Source organism: Balaenoptera physalus (genome assembly GCF_965194825.1).
Source record: "Balaenoptera physalus genome assembly, chromosome: 19".
Lineage (NCBI taxonomy): Eukaryota > Metazoa > Chordata > Mammalia > Artiodactyla > Balaenopteridae > Balaenoptera > Balaenoptera physalus.
The window spans coordinates 7,645,147-7,663,826 of record NC_138900.1 but is presented as its reverse complement, the minus strand read 5'-3'; the positions used below and the strand labels follow the sequence as shown (position 1 = coordinate 7,663,826).

The 18,680-nt window shown below is 49.8% G+C and overlaps 1 protein-coding gene across 1 annotated transcript in view; it reads left to right on the top strand.

Annotated features, from left to right (window-relative positions):
* The first annotated feature begins 430 nt into the window (after nucleotides 1–430).
* Nucleotides 431–18,680, top strand: part of NUCB1 (nucleobindin 1) — a 20,004-nt gene continuing 1,754 nt past the window's right edge. Inside the window, exons 1-7 of the mRNA XM_082439798.1 lie at nucleotides 431–659; nucleotides 1,048–1,184; nucleotides 3,892–3,999; nucleotides 6,766–6,898; nucleotides 11,115–11,218; nucleotides 13,657–13,842; nucleotides 14,123–14,243. Of these exons, the coding sequence (XP_082295924.1) occupies nucleotides 1,059–1,184; nucleotides 3,892–3,999; nucleotides 6,766–6,898; nucleotides 11,115–11,218; nucleotides 13,657–13,842; nucleotides 14,123–14,243 (778 nt within the window). The 5' untranslated portion in view covers nucleotides 431–659; nucleotides 1,048–1,058. The remainder of the gene's footprint in view (nucleotides 660–1,047; nucleotides 1,185–3,891; nucleotides 4,000–6,765; nucleotides 6,899–11,114; nucleotides 11,219–13,656; nucleotides 13,843–14,122; nucleotides 14,244–18,680) is intronic.

The following is an 18,680-nucleotide window of genomic DNA, read 5'->3' as shown; positions in this document are numbered from 1 at the left end:
ACTTAGAGGGAGGGGGGATTCCCACTGGGACCTGCCCTAAGCCCCTCCCTCCTGGCTCCCCACGTTCCACTTCCAACAAAGCAATGACCCCTGGCCTCTGCTGCAGCCAGGCAACCCTGCTCCAGGGGTTCTGAATTGGAAGAGCATGCAGGTGTTCCTTAAAGGGACCTGACAGAGGCCGCATCGCAGGCTCGCTCTACACCTCTCTCTTATATAAGAAACTTATAACGTGACCTGTGCCAACTACTACCGATCTGTAATTTACAGCCACTTCTAGGAGAGAAAATAAATAGGAAAACTACAACTCCCATGAGGCGAAGAGGCCAAGATGCCCGCGGAAGTTGACTAATTTTCCCCCGGCCCAACAGGGAGTTGTAATTCTCTTTGAAAGTCTCCGTTCTTTCGCCTAAAAAGCAGGATATGCGGCGTCAAAAGGTAGGGCTTCCGAGGAAGGAGGCTCGGCTTTCGAGAAAAGGCCAGCGACTCCGACAAGGGGCGGGGCCGCTACACAGGGTCCCGAAACCTGGCGCCAGCGTGGACCAATCAGGCTGCTGAGAGCGGATCCTCTGCGGGGAAAGTGGGCGTGGCCTAGGGGGGAAATCGCAGAGAACACACCGGAGGTCCTAGCCCCGGAAAACGCCCTCTGCGGTGAAGGAGAGGTAAGGGGCTGGAGGGTTCTGGACTCTTGTGTCCTGGGGAGAAGGGAAGCGGGGCACGAGAGGGCTGGAAAACTGAGTCTCGGTGGAGGACACCGGTACCTCCAGATCCTGGGAAAAGAGGAGGCTGGGGCCCTGGACCTTTGGGCCTGGGGAAAGAGGGGGTCGAGATCCCGGATTCCTAGTCTAAGCGAAGAGGGTGCTGGAAGTCAGGACTCCTGGGTCTGAGGAAGGAAAGGCTGGAGGCTCGGAATCCTGGCTCCCGGGAAACGAGACGCTTTGCGTCTTGATTCTTGGAAGGGGGCAGGGAGCGGCGCCGGGAGTCCAGACTCCTGGGTCCAGGGGAGAAGGCGGCTTGGGACAGACTTATTCCACCTCTCCGACCCCACAGACCACGCCGCCATGTCTCCCGCTGGGCCCCGTGCAGCCCTCCTTCTCCTGTCACTTCTGCTGCTGCTGCGCGCTATTCTGACCGTGCCCCTGGAGCGGGGGGCGCCCAAGAAGGAGAATCCCGCGACCGAAAGCCCCGTAAGTGGCCCTGCCCTGCTCGCCAGCCAGGTGTTTGCAGTGGTACTACAATTCCCGTGCCCCCGTGGCCCCTGGCTGGCTACGGATGCGGCTTGGAGTTTGCCTGCCATTCTTTGCCGTCCCAGGGTTTTGACGTGGTGGAAAACTTGGGGTGTGTGTGTGTGTGTGTGTGTGTGTGTGTGTGTGTGTGTGTGTGTGTGTGTGTGTGTGTGTGTGTGTGTGTGTGTGTGTGTGTGTGTGTGTGTGTGTGTGTGTGTGTGTGTGTGTGTGTGTGTGTGTGTGTGTGAGTGAGAGAGGGAGAGAGAGATTTCTAAGCCCCTGACTTTGAGATATGGAAAATCAGGTCAGATTTTAGATGAAAAATCTGCATCACCCGCCCCCCAACCTCTCTGCTCTTTTAAGACGCCCTCCCCTCAAGAAGGACTCTGGAAAAAAAAGAACTACATTTCCCAGTAGCATCTTGAGCAGGTGGTGTTAGCTAACTGGGGTGTTCTCACATCATGGAGCTCATGGGAGTTGCTCATTTATTCCAACGTGTGTTTATCGAACACTATGAAACCTTTGGTCTTAGGGAATTTGGAACTTGAAAAGATCCTCAAGGCCAGTGCCCTGATTTGTGGCCCGAATCCTACAGCTCCCACTAGGAATGGACACACCACTGTCTCTGGAACAAATCATCCCATGCTCCTGTATGACAGGTCCCCACCCAGCAAGTGAGGCCTTTGCTCCGTGAAATCTTTGCAGACACAGAAAGGCAGCTTGAGTCCCCTTGCCTTTCATTCATTCCACACATTTCTTGAGCATCTTCTAGGATCCAGGCACAGTGCTAGAGCAAGCCCCCTGCCCTCACAGACCAGCTTAGTTCGCTGGGAAGACAAACGGCAGGGCCCTCTGAGAATGGACACCAGGGATGATGGTCAGAGAGGAAGGAAGGGTCATTTGAGCTAAGATCTGAAGTGCCGGGAAGAATATTCCAGGCAAAAGGAACAGCCTGGGCAAAGGCTGCGTGGTGGAGGAGAGCACAGAGAGTAGGACTTACAGGAGGCCAGTGTGGCTGAAACAGAGTGAGCGAGGGGGAGATGAGGTCAGAGGAGGAACAGGGGGAGATCCCATGGGACCTTGTGGGCCATGGTGGAGATTTTCTTTATTCTGAGGCTACTAGAGGGTTATAAGTGTCCGTAACAACAATCATAATAACATTGATAGCGCTTACTAAGTGCCGAGTTAAATATTTAAAGATATTAACTGCTCTAATCCTCACAACAGTCCCTATGAGGTGGATGCTCACTAACCTTACTTTACAGGTGCGGAAACTGAGGCACAGAGACGTTAAGTAACTTGCCCAAGGACTAAGATTGCCAGACTTAGCTCATAAAGACACAGGACACTCAGTTAAAATTGAGTGGGTTTCAGATAAACAATGAATAATCATTAGTATAATATACTGAAAGTTATTCATTGTTTTATCTGAAATTTAAATTTAACTAGGCATCCTAGCGGTCCTAACAAGGTCACATAGCTAGTAATCGGCAGATTTGGGATTCCAGCCCACTGTGTTTGGCTGAATGATGGCCCCCAAAGATGTCCATGCCCTAATCCCCAGAACCTGTGAGTATATGGCAAAAGAGTGTTTGCAGGTATGATTGAGTTAGGTGGAGAAATTATCCTGGCTTATCCAGGTGAGCCCAATGTAATCACAAGGGTTCCATATAAGAGCCAGGCAAGAAAGTCAGGGTCAGAAGTGATGTGATGATGTAAGCAGAGGTCAGAGTGATGCAAGGCCACAAGCCCAGGAGTGTAGGCAGCCTCTAGAAGCTGGAAAAGGCAAGAAAGCAGATTGTTCCCTAAAGTCTCCAAAATAAGCTAAGCTCTGCTGAACCATTTTGGACTTCTGACCTCCAGTACTCTCAGAGAATAAATTTTTATTGCTCTAAGCCACTTAGTTTGTGATACTTTGTTACAGCAGCAATAGGCGATTAGTACACCCACAGTGCCATAGCTGGGTGATCTGCTCCCATTTATCACCTATGGTGTGTTCCTCAGCAAATGTAATGATAGCTATAGTAGACTGAGTATCTTCTAAAGACTTACCATGGTGCCAGGCTTTTGTGGGGTTTTTTTGGTGCCAGGCTTTTTATCTCTTACTTTTCACCACAGCTCTGAGAGGTAAGAAATTTATTGCCTATTTTACAAATGGAAGAGTGAGGCCCAGGAAGAGGAAAGTGCCAGCCACCTACACGTGGCAGGGCTAGGACCAGGAGCCCAGGGATTTTTGTCTGTCTTGTTTACTTGCTGTGCCCCATAGAACAGTGCCTGGCACATGGTAGGGGCTCGCTGCATGCTTGTTGAATGAATGAATGTACGTTTCACTGCTTTCCAACAAATACCAGTGTGTCCACTCTACGGGCAGTGTTGGGCTGGGTGTTTACCCTTGTGATTTTAATTTCATCTCCACTGCAGACAGACCTGGGAAGAGGTAAGAGCTGTGGCCCGGAGGATCAGGCAATTTGCCTGGGGTGACAGAGCAACCAGAGTCTGCTGGCTCTAGAGCCTTTATCCCATGGTACAGGGCTCCTGCTCAGGGTTGGGGGCTGATCTCTGGGTCCCTCAGCAGGTGCCCAGGGGAGCAGAGCCTGGGTCCTACCTGCAGGGAAGAACCAGAGAGGGACCAGGGCTGAGGCTACTATGTTCATTCTTGTTGCCTCAGGACACAGGCCTGTACTACCACCGGTACCTCCAGGAAGTCATCAACGTGCTGGAGACAGACGGACACTTCCGGGAAAAGCTGCAGGCCGCCAATGCTGAGGACATCAAGGTGAGGCTGGGTGCGAACACACTGGGAGGGCATGCATGCTCAGAGGGCAGAATTCCAGAATGGACCAGGTTCCCTAAAGGGGAACCTTCCAGCCATCACAAAACTGAGACTGGGGAGAAGTCACTTCTCGGGGTCACATAGCTGGGAAGGGATCTGGGGAAGACAGAATGTGTGGTTAAGTGTGTTTGTGGATGGTACATGCCTCCCAGTATCAGCTCTACCAGCTGTGTGGCCTCCCTTCACTGTGCCTCAGTTTCCCCGTCTGTAAAATGGGGTAATAATAGAACCTGCATCATAGGACTATCCGAGGTGAGACGTGTAAAAGGCATGGATGTGCACAGTGGCCATTCTCAGTAAGCGCAATGTGAGGGCTGGTTCTGCGAATTCTCAGCATAGTGCTCTCTACACAGGAAGAATTCAAAACACGGGAGATGCTGTCATCACTCACATCACCTCTAACTCTCATGTTAGGCCTCTAGAGGAGCTGTGATTCTCCCCATTTTACAGAGGTGGACACTGAGGCCCTAGTAGCAGTGTTTTTCCTTCCTGGAGGCCTGGGTCTCAATCCCTGGACTGACTGAGCCCAGAGCCCATATCCCACCCCATCCCCCAAGCAGTGTTCCTCGGAAAGGATGCGCGCGCGCGCGCACACACACACACACACACACACACACACACACACACACACACGCCATGAGGAGACAACACTGCCTGCCACCACCCCACCCCACCTAGACTCCCCTCCCCATTCGGGTGCATGTTGGAACATCCCACCTGGGGGATCCACCCTGAGTGCTCCAAACACCTTGGCCCAGAGGAGGCCCCAGGGCCTGGGACTGATGGGGGGAGGGCAGCCCTGCTCTCCCCAAAACCTCCCAGCATTCCTTGGGCTCTTGTCCATCCCCATCCACCTGGCCCCTGACAATGGACGGGCATAACTAGAGACTGCTGAGCCCAGCCCATCCCACTGCCCAGCTGAGGAAACGGAGGCCCTAGAGGCCACCCAGCTTGTCCAAGGTCATACAAGTGGGAAATGACATCAGAAACGGTGGCCACGTAGGCAGGCAGGTTCTGGAGTGGGACAGTGGCAGGTTCCAGTCCCAGCTCCACCTCACACTCTTCTGTGCAAGTGGTCACACCCCTCTGTGCCTTGGTTTCCTTCTCAGAAAACGGGGAGGCTCATGCAGCACTTTCACTGTTGGGGAGAGATGGGGGTGGGGTTGTGTGAATCAGCGATAATCCCCACTTTGAGACTTTGGTCCAGCCTGTCATCAGCCTTCAATAAATGTCAGTTGTCCTTGTCACTGGTGGTGATAATCTCAGCCCCATTTTTGAGGTCCAGGATAGGGAAACAGTGTGCTGGGGTCACGTAGTGCAGTGGTGACAGGACTGGGATTTGAACCCAGGCCCCAGGACTCTCACTCTGGGGAGACATGACCCCACCTATGTCACCAGGCTGGAAACTGGCCTCGTATCCTCACTGTCTGAGGAACCTTGGGCCAGGGGCTTCTCCTCCTGAGCCTCAGTTTGTTCATCTATAAAATGGGGTTGTGGGCAAGATTAGAGGACGGACTCAGTGAGTCCAGTGCAGGACTTGACTCATCGTAGGTGCCTGACTGGTTGAGGTTAACATGACTGGCACTGCAGTCCCTTTGTCCTGCTGCTTCTGCAAAGGCCACGCCCCCTGCAGGCTGGAGAGACCCAAATGAGTGGCTGAGAAAGCCATCTGAGACAGTGCAGGGTGCTGGGGTAGCCCGGAGGAGGGACCCAGTCCGTCTGACAGTGAGAAAAAGCTTCTAGGGAACGGATTCTCCGGAGTGAGGTTTGAATTCTGAGTGGGAGTGTCTGGTATAAAAGTTGAAACGGAGGGGAGGGGGGAAGGGTAACGTTTCAACAGTAGAACTGTGTGTACCAGTGAAGCATTCTGGTACCTTCAGCTGTCTGCTGGTGGGCTCCTTATAACTGACATAAAGAAAGAGGGATGAGGCTGGAGCGGGGACGGCCAGGAGGAGGGGGAGGCATGGGCAGATGCAGGATCTTGCGGGATCTTCAGTGCTAGGCCCAGGGATTCGGTCCTGTGGGCACTGGGGAGCCACAGGGGTGGGGGTCTGTGAGCAGGAGAGGGGTGGGGTCAGCACAATTGAGAAACAGACATAATCCAAAGTGATGATAGAGGTAACTCAGAGAAGGCACCTTGCTCAGCACGTGTGAGTGTGTGTGTGTGTGTGTGTGTGTGTGTGTGTGTGTGTGGTGGCGTCAAGGGGGTTGTCGGGGATTCTTCCAAGGGAGGTGCCGTCTGCTTTGAGTTTATTTTGCTTGTTTGTTTTACTTTTATTGAGATATAGTTGGTTTACAATGTTGTGTTAATTTCTTCTGTACAGCAAAGTGACTCAGTTATACATATATGTATTCTTTTTCATATTATTTTCCATTACGGTTCATCACAGGATATTGAATAGAGTTCCCTGTGCTATACAGTATGCTTTGAGTTTTGAAGGACTGCAAGGATCTGGTTAAGCTTGGAAAGCAGTGGCAGGGAGAATCCCAGGCAGAGGGACCAGCATGTGTAAAGGCCTAGAGGTGGGAAAGAGCCGTGAGCCGTGAGTGTGATTTGATGAGTGACGGGAAATAAGAAGGGCCTCCAATGCCAGGCTGAGGGGCTGGAATCTTGTCTCGGGGCCTCTGGGGAACCCCAGGAGGCATCAGAAAGCTGGTAGAAGGCTCCAGAGAGGGCAGCCTGATTTGTGTCCCCTCTCTCCCGGGCAGAGTGGGAAGCTGAGCCGGGAGCTGGACTTCGTCAGCCACCATGTCCGCACCAAACTGGATGAACTCAAGCGGCAGGAGGTGTCGAGGCTGCGGATGCTGCTCAAGGCCAAGATGGACGCCCAGCAGGAGCCCAGTAAGCAGGCCAGTGGGGTGGGCAGGGCCGGTGGGGTGGGTGGAGCTGGCGACGTTGGGGGTCACGGGGCAGCCTCCCTCCCCGGCCTCCAGGTGATTTTGGCAGGTGGAGCCAACTGGGGCCTCATTCTCTCCACCCCTGTAAAATCCGCATGGAAGATTGATCGAGTTTTCTTCCTAGCGCAATCTACTATTAACATTACTCGGGAGATGTTAGTAATCTTAGTTGCTCGGGTGGTTTTTGATTTGTTTTTAATTTTTATTTTAACAAACCAGGGTCATTTAAAATTTTGATGTTACTTCAAACTTACAGAAAAGTTGCAAGAATACTACCAAAAACTCCCAAATACCCTTAGCCCAGATTCTGTAATTGTTAACGTTTGCTCCATTTATCTGTGGTTCACATTTGTGAGTTCCTTGCAGACACCGTATTCCTTTATGCCTAAATATTTCAGTGTGATTTTTCTCAGAACAACAATGTTCTACAATACTATAGTACCGTGATCAAAGTCAGGAAGTTCAACAGGTTACACTGTATTTTTCCTTGCTTACTTATTCTTTCTCTCCCCCACTAGAATGATTCTAATTTCCTGGCATTTATATGTGAGGCTATATTTTATAGTCTAATTGTATGGCTAAAAAAGAAAAACAAAGAAAGAAAAGAAAAAAAAATGTGCCTGGAAGAGGGAGATTTGAGTGGATTTAAATTCCAAGATCCCACCTTATTTCTAACATTCCTAGATATAGTTTCTTGGAGCATGCGTCTGGACCATGCTATTTCTTTTAAATGACTTTATTGAGATATGATTCATATACCAAACAATATACCCATTTGAAGTGTACAGTTCAGTGATTAGTATATTCACAGGTATGTGCAACCATCATCAAAGTCAATTTTAGAACACTTTTATCACTCCAAAAAGAATCACTAGACCATGTAACTATCACCCCTCTATTCCCCCCCCCCCCACCCCTGGCAGCCTACTTTCTGTCTCTATAAATTTGCCTATTATGGACATTTCGTATAAATGGAATCATACGATAAGTGATCTTTTGTGTCTGGCTTCTTCTAGTGTAATATTTTCAAGGTTCATCCACACTGTAGTGTGTATCACTGCTTTATTCCTTTTTAGGGCCAAGTAATATTCCCTTGTCTGGATCTACCATATTTAGTTTGTCCATTCATCCATTGATGGATATGTGTTTCTTGCATCCATTGGCTACAATGGACCATGCTATTTTACTCATTGTAGCTTTGTGGGATATTCTGGTACTGCTGGGGCACCTTTTGGCTCATCACTAAGTGTAAGAACAAGCCCACTTTATTGAGATTTACCTCCAGCTTCTTCTTTCATCTCCTGACACCCTTGAGGCTCCCGTGTTACAGATGGGGACCCTGAACGTTGGTAGATGGTGTTAAGGGTCAGTAAGAGAGCTGAGCTTTGTTTTCATTCCTATCTGATGCCTCTTATCCATTGATCAAATATGTCTTGAGTTCTACTCTGTGCCAGGCACTGAGCGGGGTGCTGGGGCTCTAAGGTGACCAGACGGACATGGTCTCCAGCCTCCTTCTGCATAACCATCCACGCTTTCTCTGTCTTGCTGTTTTAATTACTACAGTTTCAGAGTCTGACTTGATCTCTGGTAAACTGGATGTTCCCTTGTCATGAATGAGAAAAAAATCCCTCCCATCAATTGGTTGCTTATTACATCCCATACGCTAAGCTATGTACTTCAACTTTTGTCCCTTCAACAACTCAGGAATCTCCAGAATCTGACTACTCTCCACGTCCATTGCTGTCACTGGGTCCCACTTGGATCAGCGCGGTCTCCTCCTCCCTGGGCACCCTGCCACCGCCCTTGCTTTTCCCACTATTTGTTCTATTTCCCGTGGAACAGCCGTTCTTAACAGAATCCTGTTAATATCTGGATTCATTTCCTGTGGCCACTGTAACAAATCAGCAACAACTTAGTGGCTTAAAACAACACACATTTATTCTCTTTACCTTTTGGAGATCAGAAATCCAAAATCAGTTTCACTGGGCCAAAATCAAGGTGTCAGCAGGGCTCTGCTAGTTCTGGAGGTGCTATGGGGGGAAATCTGTTTCCTTGCCTTTTCCAGCTTCCAAAGCTTCATTCCTAGGCTGGGAACCTCTTCAAATCCAGCAGCGTAGCGTTTTTCTCCAGTCATCACATGGCATTCTTCTGTAGTCAGATCTCCTGCTGCTTCTCTCTTACAAGGATTACATTTAGCCGCCTTCCCCAGTTAATCCAGGATCATCTCCCCATCACCAGATCCTTAATTTGATCACATCTGCAAAGTCCCTTTTGCCCCATGAGATCACATATTCACAGGTTCCAGGGATTCAGATGTGGACATCCTGGTGGGGGCCTTTATTCAGCCTATCACAGCACCCCGTTCGAGTCCTGTGCCTCCTGTGCTCAGAACCAGCCATGGCTCCCCAGTGCCCTCAGGATCAAGTCCACACTCCTTGATAGTTGGAGGCCAAGCTGAGCCCTGCCACGCCTGTCCCAGCCCCTCCCTTCACATGTGTGCCCTCTCACCCGACCCTCTGGCATCAACATTTTTAGTACGGAGGGTAACACATCTTTCTCACCTTGGGACTTTTGCCTGTGACATTCTTTCTCGGGGCTCTTGGCATGGCCAATGGAGCTTTGGTCTCAGCCCAGATGTCGCCTCCCTCGTCCTGCCCTGACCGTCCTGTGAAGAATCCTCCATTTGTTTGAGTCCTTTGTGGTCGTGTGTTTGTCCCTTACGCACCTGTTCTCCATCTTGACCGGGTGCTCCAGGGGACAGATGCCGTCACTGTCTGGTTCCTGCTGTGTCCACAGTGCTAGCCACAGGGTCGGGCCCAGAGTACGGCTCAACACATATCTGTGGCATGAATAACGAATTATGAGACTTGATCTGTGCCTGTCTCCTGGGTCTGTCCCTCCTCTGGGCTCACCCAGGCCCAGAGCTGCCGCCACTACAGCCTGAGTCACCTGGAGTCCAGCTGCCTGTGTGTGTGCCTTTCACCCCCACCAGCCCAGGAGCCGCTGGAGGCGCAGGCCCGGGTCTGATTCACATGGGGGCCCCCAGGAGGCCTCTCAGGATGTGTGTCCAGTGAATGAGTGGGTGCCAAGTGTGTCCTGCTCTCTCCCTCTCTGCCGGGAAACTCTCGTACAAGGAGGCTGCACTACTTTGCTAGGGCTTCTGTAACAAAGTACCACAGACCGGGTGGCTTAAACAATAGGCATTGATTGTCTCACAGTTCTGGAAGCCAGAAGTCAAAAATCAAGGTGTCAGCAGGGGGTGGTTCCTTCTGAGGGCTGTGCCGGAGAATTTGTTCTGGGTCTTTCTCTTTGATTTGGAGATGGCCACTCCCCCCCACCCCCCGCCCCCGCCATGTCTGTTCACACTGTCTTCCCTCTGTGTGTGTCTTTGTGTCCAAATTTTCTCTTTTTATAAGAACTCCTGTCATATGGGATTAGGGCTCATCCTCATGACCTCATTTTAACTTGATCACCTCTGTAAAGCCCCTCTCTCCAAATAAGGTCACATTCTGAGATACTGGGGGCTATCAACCTCCCTGTGAATTTGGGGGCACGCAGTTCAACCCATAACAGAATTAACTGTCATGTGCTCTGGAGCCCAACTAATCCTCACTCTGCCTCTTCCTAGATGGTGACCTAGACGTCACTTCCCCTCTCTGGGCCTCAGTTTTCGCATCCATAAAATGGGATAATTACAGAACCTATGTGAGATTTTTGTGAAAAGTAAATGCATTAATATATTTAATATGTTTAGAGCAGGGCCTGGCACATAGTACATGTTTGATACATGTTGGTTATCATCATGGTTATTATTATTTTCAGCATCAGACTCAGTTGTGGCATCACCTCCTCCAGGAAGCCCTCCCTGATTGCTCCAGGCTCATTCAAGCCATCTTCTGTGGGCTTCTCCTGTGCCCTCTGTGACCTCCTTTAGAGCACATCCAGCCCAGGATAGTTTTTGTTTGTTTGATTTTTGTTTGTTTTTTTGCCGTGCTACGCGGCTTGTGGGATCTTAGTTTCCCAACCAGGGATCGAATCGGGGCCCCTGGCAGTGGAAGCCTAACCACTGGACTGCCAGGATAGGGATTTTGAAAGAAAGAACGTTCCATGAGTTGTTCATCCCCGCCCCCAACACACACCCCGTCTTCCCTCTCATCCAGATGTACAGTTGGATCACCTGAGCCTCCTGAAGCAGTTTGAACACCTGGACCCTCAGAATCAGCACACATTCGAGGCCCGGGACCTGGAGCTGCTGATCCAGACAGTAGGTTGAGGGGACCAGGGGGCAGAGGACTGAGGGAAGCTTTGTAGAGGGGGAGAAGGGAGCAGAGGCTGGGATGTGAGCCCACTCACCCCTGCCTGGTGTTCTCTGAGGCCAGCGGCTGCAGAAGGGCTGGTTGTGCCTAAAAACCTTCCCCAGGTTCTCTACAGGAAAGCGGAGTTGTGTGCGTGTGTGTCGGGGTCGGGGGGTTGGCTCCACTCACACCTGGATTCAAATCCCTCCCCTATGACTGGGGGCAGGAATTCCCTCTGTGTCCTTGCTGTAGGCAGAATAATAGCCCCTCAAAAGACGTCACATGCTGTCTGCGGAACCTCTGGCTCTGTGACCTGATGTGGCAAAACGGACTTTGCAGTTGTGATTAAGCTGAGGAGCTTGAGATGGGGGGGATGAGCCTGGGTTATCCAGGTGGGCCCTAAGTGTCATCACAAGGGTCCTTGTAAGAGGGATGCAGGGAGTTCCCTGGTGGCCTAGTGGTTAGGATTCTGGGCTTTCACTGCCAAGGCCCAGGTTCAGTCCCTGGTTGGGGAACTGAGATCCCGCAAGCCATGTGGTACGGCCAAAGAAATTAAAAAATAATATAACATAAAATTAAAAAGAGGGAAGCAGAGGGAGATCTGACTACAGTAGAGGGTGGCAGTGTGACGACCAAAGCAAGATGGCTCTGCTGCTGGCTTTGAAGATGGATGAAGGGGCCACAGGCACGTATGCAGCTCTAGAAACTGGAAAAGGCAAAGAAGAGGGTTCTCTCCTAGAGTCTCCGGAAGGAGCACGGCTCTGCCAACACTCTAATTGCAGCCCAGTGAAACTGATTTCAGACCCTGGCCTCCGTGCTGTAAGATGATAAGTGTGTGTTAAGCCACGATAAATAATAATTTGTTAGAGCAGCACAGGAACAAATGTGGTCTTTGTGTGAGAAGTAGGATCTACAGCCCTGCCTCGTGGGGAAGGCCAAGTTCGGGGTTGGGGAGTGGCAGGGGATGCTCAGGTCTGCCCCTGCCTCTTCCCTGCTCACAGCCCTTCTGTAGCTCCCCAGCACCCCCAGGACAGAACCTATGTCTCTGCCTGACTTGAGCCTCAGCCTGCTTTTCTGGCTGACTGGAGCTCCATCTAGTGGCCATGAAGATAATAGCAGCCATTTGATTGAGTCCATGCCTGACCTTCGTCCCCAAGAGATGGTTCTGCCGCTTATTTCCAGAACATTCCAGAAACTGTCCGCTTTCCTGCAGCCGCTCTGTCATTCTCCTGGTCTCAACCCCAGAGATGGGCTCCTTGCTTCTGCCTTCCACACTCAACAGCAGGGTTTCTCAGCTCAGCACTCTTGACACTTGGGGCTGGATAATTCTTTGCTCTGGGGGCTGTTTGTGCATTGTGTGATGTTTAGCAGCATCCCTGGCCTCTACCCTCTAGATGCCAGTAGACCTCGCCTAGTTGTGACAGCCAACAATATCTTCAAACATTGACTGCTGTCCCCTGGGAACCGCAGTCACCCCAGGTTGAGAACCTCCGTCTGTTCCCCACACAAGAGCTGTATTGGTTTTCTGTTGCTGCCATATAACAAATTACCACAGACTCAGTCGCTTAAGACAACAGAAAGCTATCCTCTCACAGTTCTGGAGGCCAGAAGTTGAAAATCGGTATCACTGGGCCAAAACCAAGGTTTCCTTAGAGACATCTGCTTCTTGCCTCTTCCAGCTTCTGGGGGTTGCCAGCATTCCTTGGCTTGTAGACACATCACTCCAGTCTCTGCCTCCACCATCACGTGGCATTCTCCCTGTGTCTCTCTGTAGCCTTCTTGTAAAGACACTAGTCATTAGAATTAGGGCCCACCCTAATCCAGTAGGACCTCATCTTAACTAATTACATCTGCAAAGATCCTGTTTCCAAGTAAAGTCACATTCTGAGGTTCTGGGTGCACATGAATTCTGGGGGGACCCTATACAACCCTATACAACCCTATATAGTATTGTTATCACCATTTTCCAGAGGCAGAAACTGAGGCACAGAGAGAATGAGTAACTTGCCCAAGGTCACACAGCTAGCGGGATTTGTTCACATGGCAGAGCCTAGATTTGAACCCTTGGCAGAATAATTAGAGACCTCATGTTGTTTACCCCCTAGCTCTACTGCTTTCCATATTAAGTCACCTCATGTGCTGTTCCTTATTATTTATTCCTCCAAGATCTTGAGATTGTGGAGGACTTGAAAGAAGTGAGTTAAAGTTGCTATTGTGTAACCATCCTCGTCTTTTGACCGAAGAGGAGGGGAGGCTATGTATTATGGGACAAAAGTGACATCGGGACATAAGACCCAGCACACGTGGAAGTTGGGCCAGGTTCAGAGCCAAAGGCCTGGCATTCGGAGGTTGGAATTAGGGGCTGGGCATAGAAGTGAGGTGAGAGTGACTGTCTGCCTTTCCCCAGGCCACCCGGGACCTTGCCCAGTACGACGCAGCCCATCATGAAGAGTTCAAACGCTACGAGATGCTCAAGGAACACGAGAGACGCCGTTATCTGGAGTCCCTGGGAGAGGAGCAGCGAAAGGAGGCAGAGAGGAAGCTGGAAGAGCAACAGCGCCGGCACCGAGAACACCCCAAAGTCAATGTGCCTGTAAGGACCCCCATTCATGCCTACCCCCGCCCCCCACCACGTCCAACGTTCCATGCTCCACAAGAAAGTAGCTGAAAAACTACAACTCCCAGCAGACATTGAGGCAAAAGGCCCCTTTTAATGTACCCAGCTATCTCCAGGGGCTGCTGGGAGTTGTAGTTTTCTTAGTTTTCTTGCTCGAGGGCAATGACATTTGAGGGATGGGGGTAAAGGGTTCTCTAGCTTTATCCTATGGGACCCAGACCTCTTGCTCATGAGCCCCCGGCTCTCCCTTCCACAGGGCAGCCAAGCCCAGTTGAAGGAGGTGTGGGAGGAACTGGATGGATTGGACCCCAACAGGTTTAACCCCAAGACCTTCTTCATACTGCATGGTAAGGTGGGGAGGGAGTCCCAACACCCAGGCTAACGCTGAGGCCCTGGCCTTTCTGGGGCCTGAATGCTAAGACGGGGTCTCCCTCACTCACGGGGCTTAGGGAGGCCAAAGAGGTCTGAGCCCCTCTCCCCTGGTGGTCTGGAAGGCCCTATCCCTCCCTGTTGTTGGGAATAGGATCTTCCATGGAAGAGCTGGTCCTTTTTTCTGGGATACACCAGGCCGCCTCTGGGTTCTAAGGACTGACTGGTGTCCCTAACTGAGCAAACCAGGTTTGGCTAGGCCTGGGCCCCCCTCCCATGGCAGCCCAGAAGCCCCGGTCCCTTCTGGGGGCCCTATCGCTAAGCAGGGGCTGCTCCCTAGTAACCAGGCCTCCAGGGACTCGGGAAGCCCCTTCTCCATGGTGATTCAAGGGCACGGTCCCCTTCATTTTCGTCCTGTCTGGAAACATCACCTCTATGTCCAGCCTCTAATTCCAATCTCCAAATGCCAGGCGTTTGGCTCTGAATCTGGGTCTTATGTCCTGATGTCACTACTTTTTTTTTTTTTTGCACCGTGCAGCTTGCAGGAGCTTAGTTCCCCGACCAGGGACTGAACCGGGGCCCTCGGCAGTGAAAGTGCGGAGTCCTAACCGCTGGATCACCAGGGAATTCCCCTGATACCACTTTTTGCCAGGCCCCCTCAGGTGTGCCCAGGAACCCGAACCAAATGCTATAGGCTGTCACCAGAGCTTAGCAGGGTCTGATTCATTCATTCAGCAAATGTTTACTAAGAGACCTCTAAGGACCAAGCTTCACGGAGACCCTGTGTATACAGCTGTGAACAAAAGAAAGTCCCCCTGGCATCACAGAGCCAGGGATCAGGCAAACAGATAATTCTGTATTTCAGTGAATCTAAGTGACCATGGAACATAAGATGAACACTTGAACACTTGAATTTTACATAAACCGCCCATTAAACTAACACATCATCGATGATAAGATACCTCCCAATTTTACGGTTGATAAAATATGGGGAGAAAAAAAGTGCATCTTAGAATCAGTGAAGTAGGTTCTATAGTAGATGATCAGGTAGTCACATTACCGTGGAAAGCAAGACAGCGGGATTAAAGGTCTAGAATGATGATTTTAGATAGCCTGGTCTGGAAAGATTTTTGCCAGACCAGCACTGTCCAATAGAACTTCCTATGCTGATGGAAGTGTTCTACAGCTGTGTTGTCCAATATAGCAGCCACCAGCCCCATTTGGCTTTTTTTTTTTTTTCTTTTTCTTTTTTGGCTGTACAGCATGGCATGTGGGATCTTAGTTCCCCGACCAGGGATTGAACCTGTGCCCCCTGCAGTGGAAGAGCGGAGTCCTAACCAGTGGACCGCCAGGGAAGTCCCTTTTTTTTTTTTTTAAACAAATGAGACAATTTATTAACCCAGCATTATTTGTTCTTTCTTTATAAATTAATTTTTATTGGAGTATAGTTGATTTACAGTGTTGTGTTAGTTTCTGCTATACAGCAAAGTGAATCAGTTATGCATATACATATATCCAGTCATTTTTAGATTTTTTTCCCATATGGGTCATTATAGAGTATTGAGTAGAGTTCCCTGTGCTATACAGTAGGTTCTTATTAGTTCCCATGTGGCTATTATTATTAATTAAGCACTTGAAATGTGGGTTTTACAACTAAGAAATTGAATTTTTTTTAATCAATTAAATTTTTTTTAAGTTTATTTAATTTATTTTTGGCTGCGTTGGGTCTTCATTGCTGCGTGCGCACTTTCTCTAGTTGCATCGAGCAGGGGCTACTCTATGTTGCAGGGCGCGGACTTCTCATTGCGGTGGCTTCTCTTGTTGCGGAGCATGGGCTCTAGACATGTGGGCTTCAGTAGTTGTAGCACGCGGACTCAGTAGTTGTGGTGCACGGGCTTAGTTGCTCCGCAGCATGTGGGATCTTCCCGCACCAGGGCTCGAACCCATGTCCTCTGCATTGGCAGGCAGATTCTTAACGGCTGCACCACCAGGGAAGCCCCTGATCAATTAAATTTTTTTAAATTTGTAATTGTGGTAAAATACACTTGACATAAAATCTACCATCTTAACCATTTTTAAGTGTACATATCAATAGTGTTAAGCATACTCACATTATTGTGTAACAGTCTTTTCATCCTTGCAAAACTGAAACTCTGTATTAATCATCAACTCCCCTTGACCCCTCCCACATCCCCTGGTAACTTCTGTTCTCTTTTGTCTATGAATTTGACTCTTCTAGCCACCTCATATAAGTGGAATTGTAGAGTATTTGTCTTTTTAGTGACTGGCTTATTTCACTTAGCATAATGTCAAGAAAATGAATCTTTCATTGTATTTGATTGTTACTCATTTAAATTTCATTTGCCCCATGTGGTTAGTGGCCGCTGGATTGGACAGCACCGCTCAAGAGAGATGACATTTGAACCAAGACCTCAGTGAAGTGAGGGGGTGAGCCTCGAAGATATTTGTCTAGATGGGGGGGCATAGCAAGCACACGCAGGGGAGAATGAACTTGGTGGGTTTCCAAGGTCACTGGAGCCGAATGCTTGAAGAGAAGAATGATAAGAAAGGGAATTCCTGGGGGGTGTGGGATGAATTGGGAGATTGGGATTGACATATATACACTATTGATACTATGTATAAAGTAGATAACTAATGAGAACCTACTGTACAGCACAGGGAACGCTACTCGGTGCTCTGTGGTGACCTAAATGGGAAGGAAATCCAAAAAAGGGGATATATGTATACGTATAGCTGATTCGCTTTGCTGTACAGTAGAAACTAACACAATAGTGTAAAGCAACTATACTCCAAAAAAAACAGAGAACTCATAAATAAAAATTACCGGACTTCCCTGGTGACGCAGTGGTTAAGAGTCTGCCTGCCAATGCAGGGGACACAGGTTCAAGCCCTGGTCCGGGAAGATCCCACATGCCGCGGAGCAACTAAGCCCGTGCACCACAGCTACTGAGCCTGCGCGTCTGGAGCCTGTGAGCCACAACTACTAAAGCCCGCGTGCCTAGAGCCCGTGCTCCGCAACAGGAGAAGCCACCACAATGAGAAGCCCACGCACTGCAACAAAGAGTAGCCCCCACTCGCCACAACTAGAGAAAACCCGCACGCAGCAACGAAGACCCAACGCAGCCAAAAATAAATAAATAAATAAATTTATTTAAAAAAAATTACCAATTTAACCATTGTTAAGTGTAAAAAAAAAAGAAGAAAAAGGAATTCCCTGGCGGTCCAGTGGTTAGCACTCTGCACTTTCACTGCCGAGGGCGCGGGTTCAATCTCTGGTCAGGGAACTAAGATCCCACAGACGCAGCCAAAAACAAAAAAGAAGAATGATAAGAAAGACTGCTAGGGAGGTGACAGCCACCCCTTCAGCCAGGGTAAGGAATTTGGATTTTATTCTGTCTTGGGTGAGACACAGCAAAAGGATTTTGAGCAGAGGAACTGACCCCATCTGCTTTAAGCGTTGGCAGGATCCGTCTAGGTGCTGTGTTGAGGACAGGCTCTAGGGGCCAGGGCCAAAGCCAGGACCCTAGTTAGGAGGCGTGAGATGCTGGTGACTGGACCATGGAAGTAGGGAAGAGCGGTCAGATTCTGGATTTGTCTTGAAGGTCAAGCTGGTAGGACTTGAGGATGGACTTGATGAGGATTGTAATGGAACAAGAGAGTCAAGGGTGACTCCGAGGTATTTGGCCTGAGCAACTGGAAGGATGGAGAGAGAAGGGCGAGCATGTTTGGCAGGGAAGATTGGGAACTGGATCTGTCCATGTCAAGCTAGAGATGTCTATTAGACATTTATGTGGAGATGGAGAGTAGGCAGTTGGGTATTCAGGTGTGGAGGCAGCTTGCGGATGGCATTAAAGATGAGGGACTGAAGGAACCCGTCTAAGGAAGTCTTGCCAGTAGAACTCTTTCTGTAATGATGTTCTCTGCTACCCAATATGGCGGCCACCAGCCATATGTGGCTACGGAGTGCTTGCCATGTAGCCAGTGGGACTGATAAACTGAAAATTTAATCTTATTTAATATTAATCCATTTAAATTTTAAACAGCCCATGTGGTTAGTGGCAACCATATTGGACAGATCTGAATGTGTGATAGGGAAGAAGTCATTGTCCCCTGTCCCCTACACCACCCGTAGAGGTCAGGAAGAGGACAGGGCCAGTGAAGGAAAATTAGGGCAGCTGGAGAGGAGAGGATGATATTCTGAGAGCCAAAGGCAGAAAGTCAAGTCAGGTGCAGGCTGAAGCTTAACCACTGGATTCGCAAGGTCAGGGTTCCTGGCTACCTCCCTGGGACCAGTGTGGGTGCTGATCTGAGTAAGCAGAGGAGGCGAAGGCAGTGAGCCAGGTGCATGTGGCGGAGGAGTCTGATTGGCAGGGAGAGGATTCTTTGGTGATCAGAGTCAGCCCTGGGCTGGTTCTCTGGGAGAT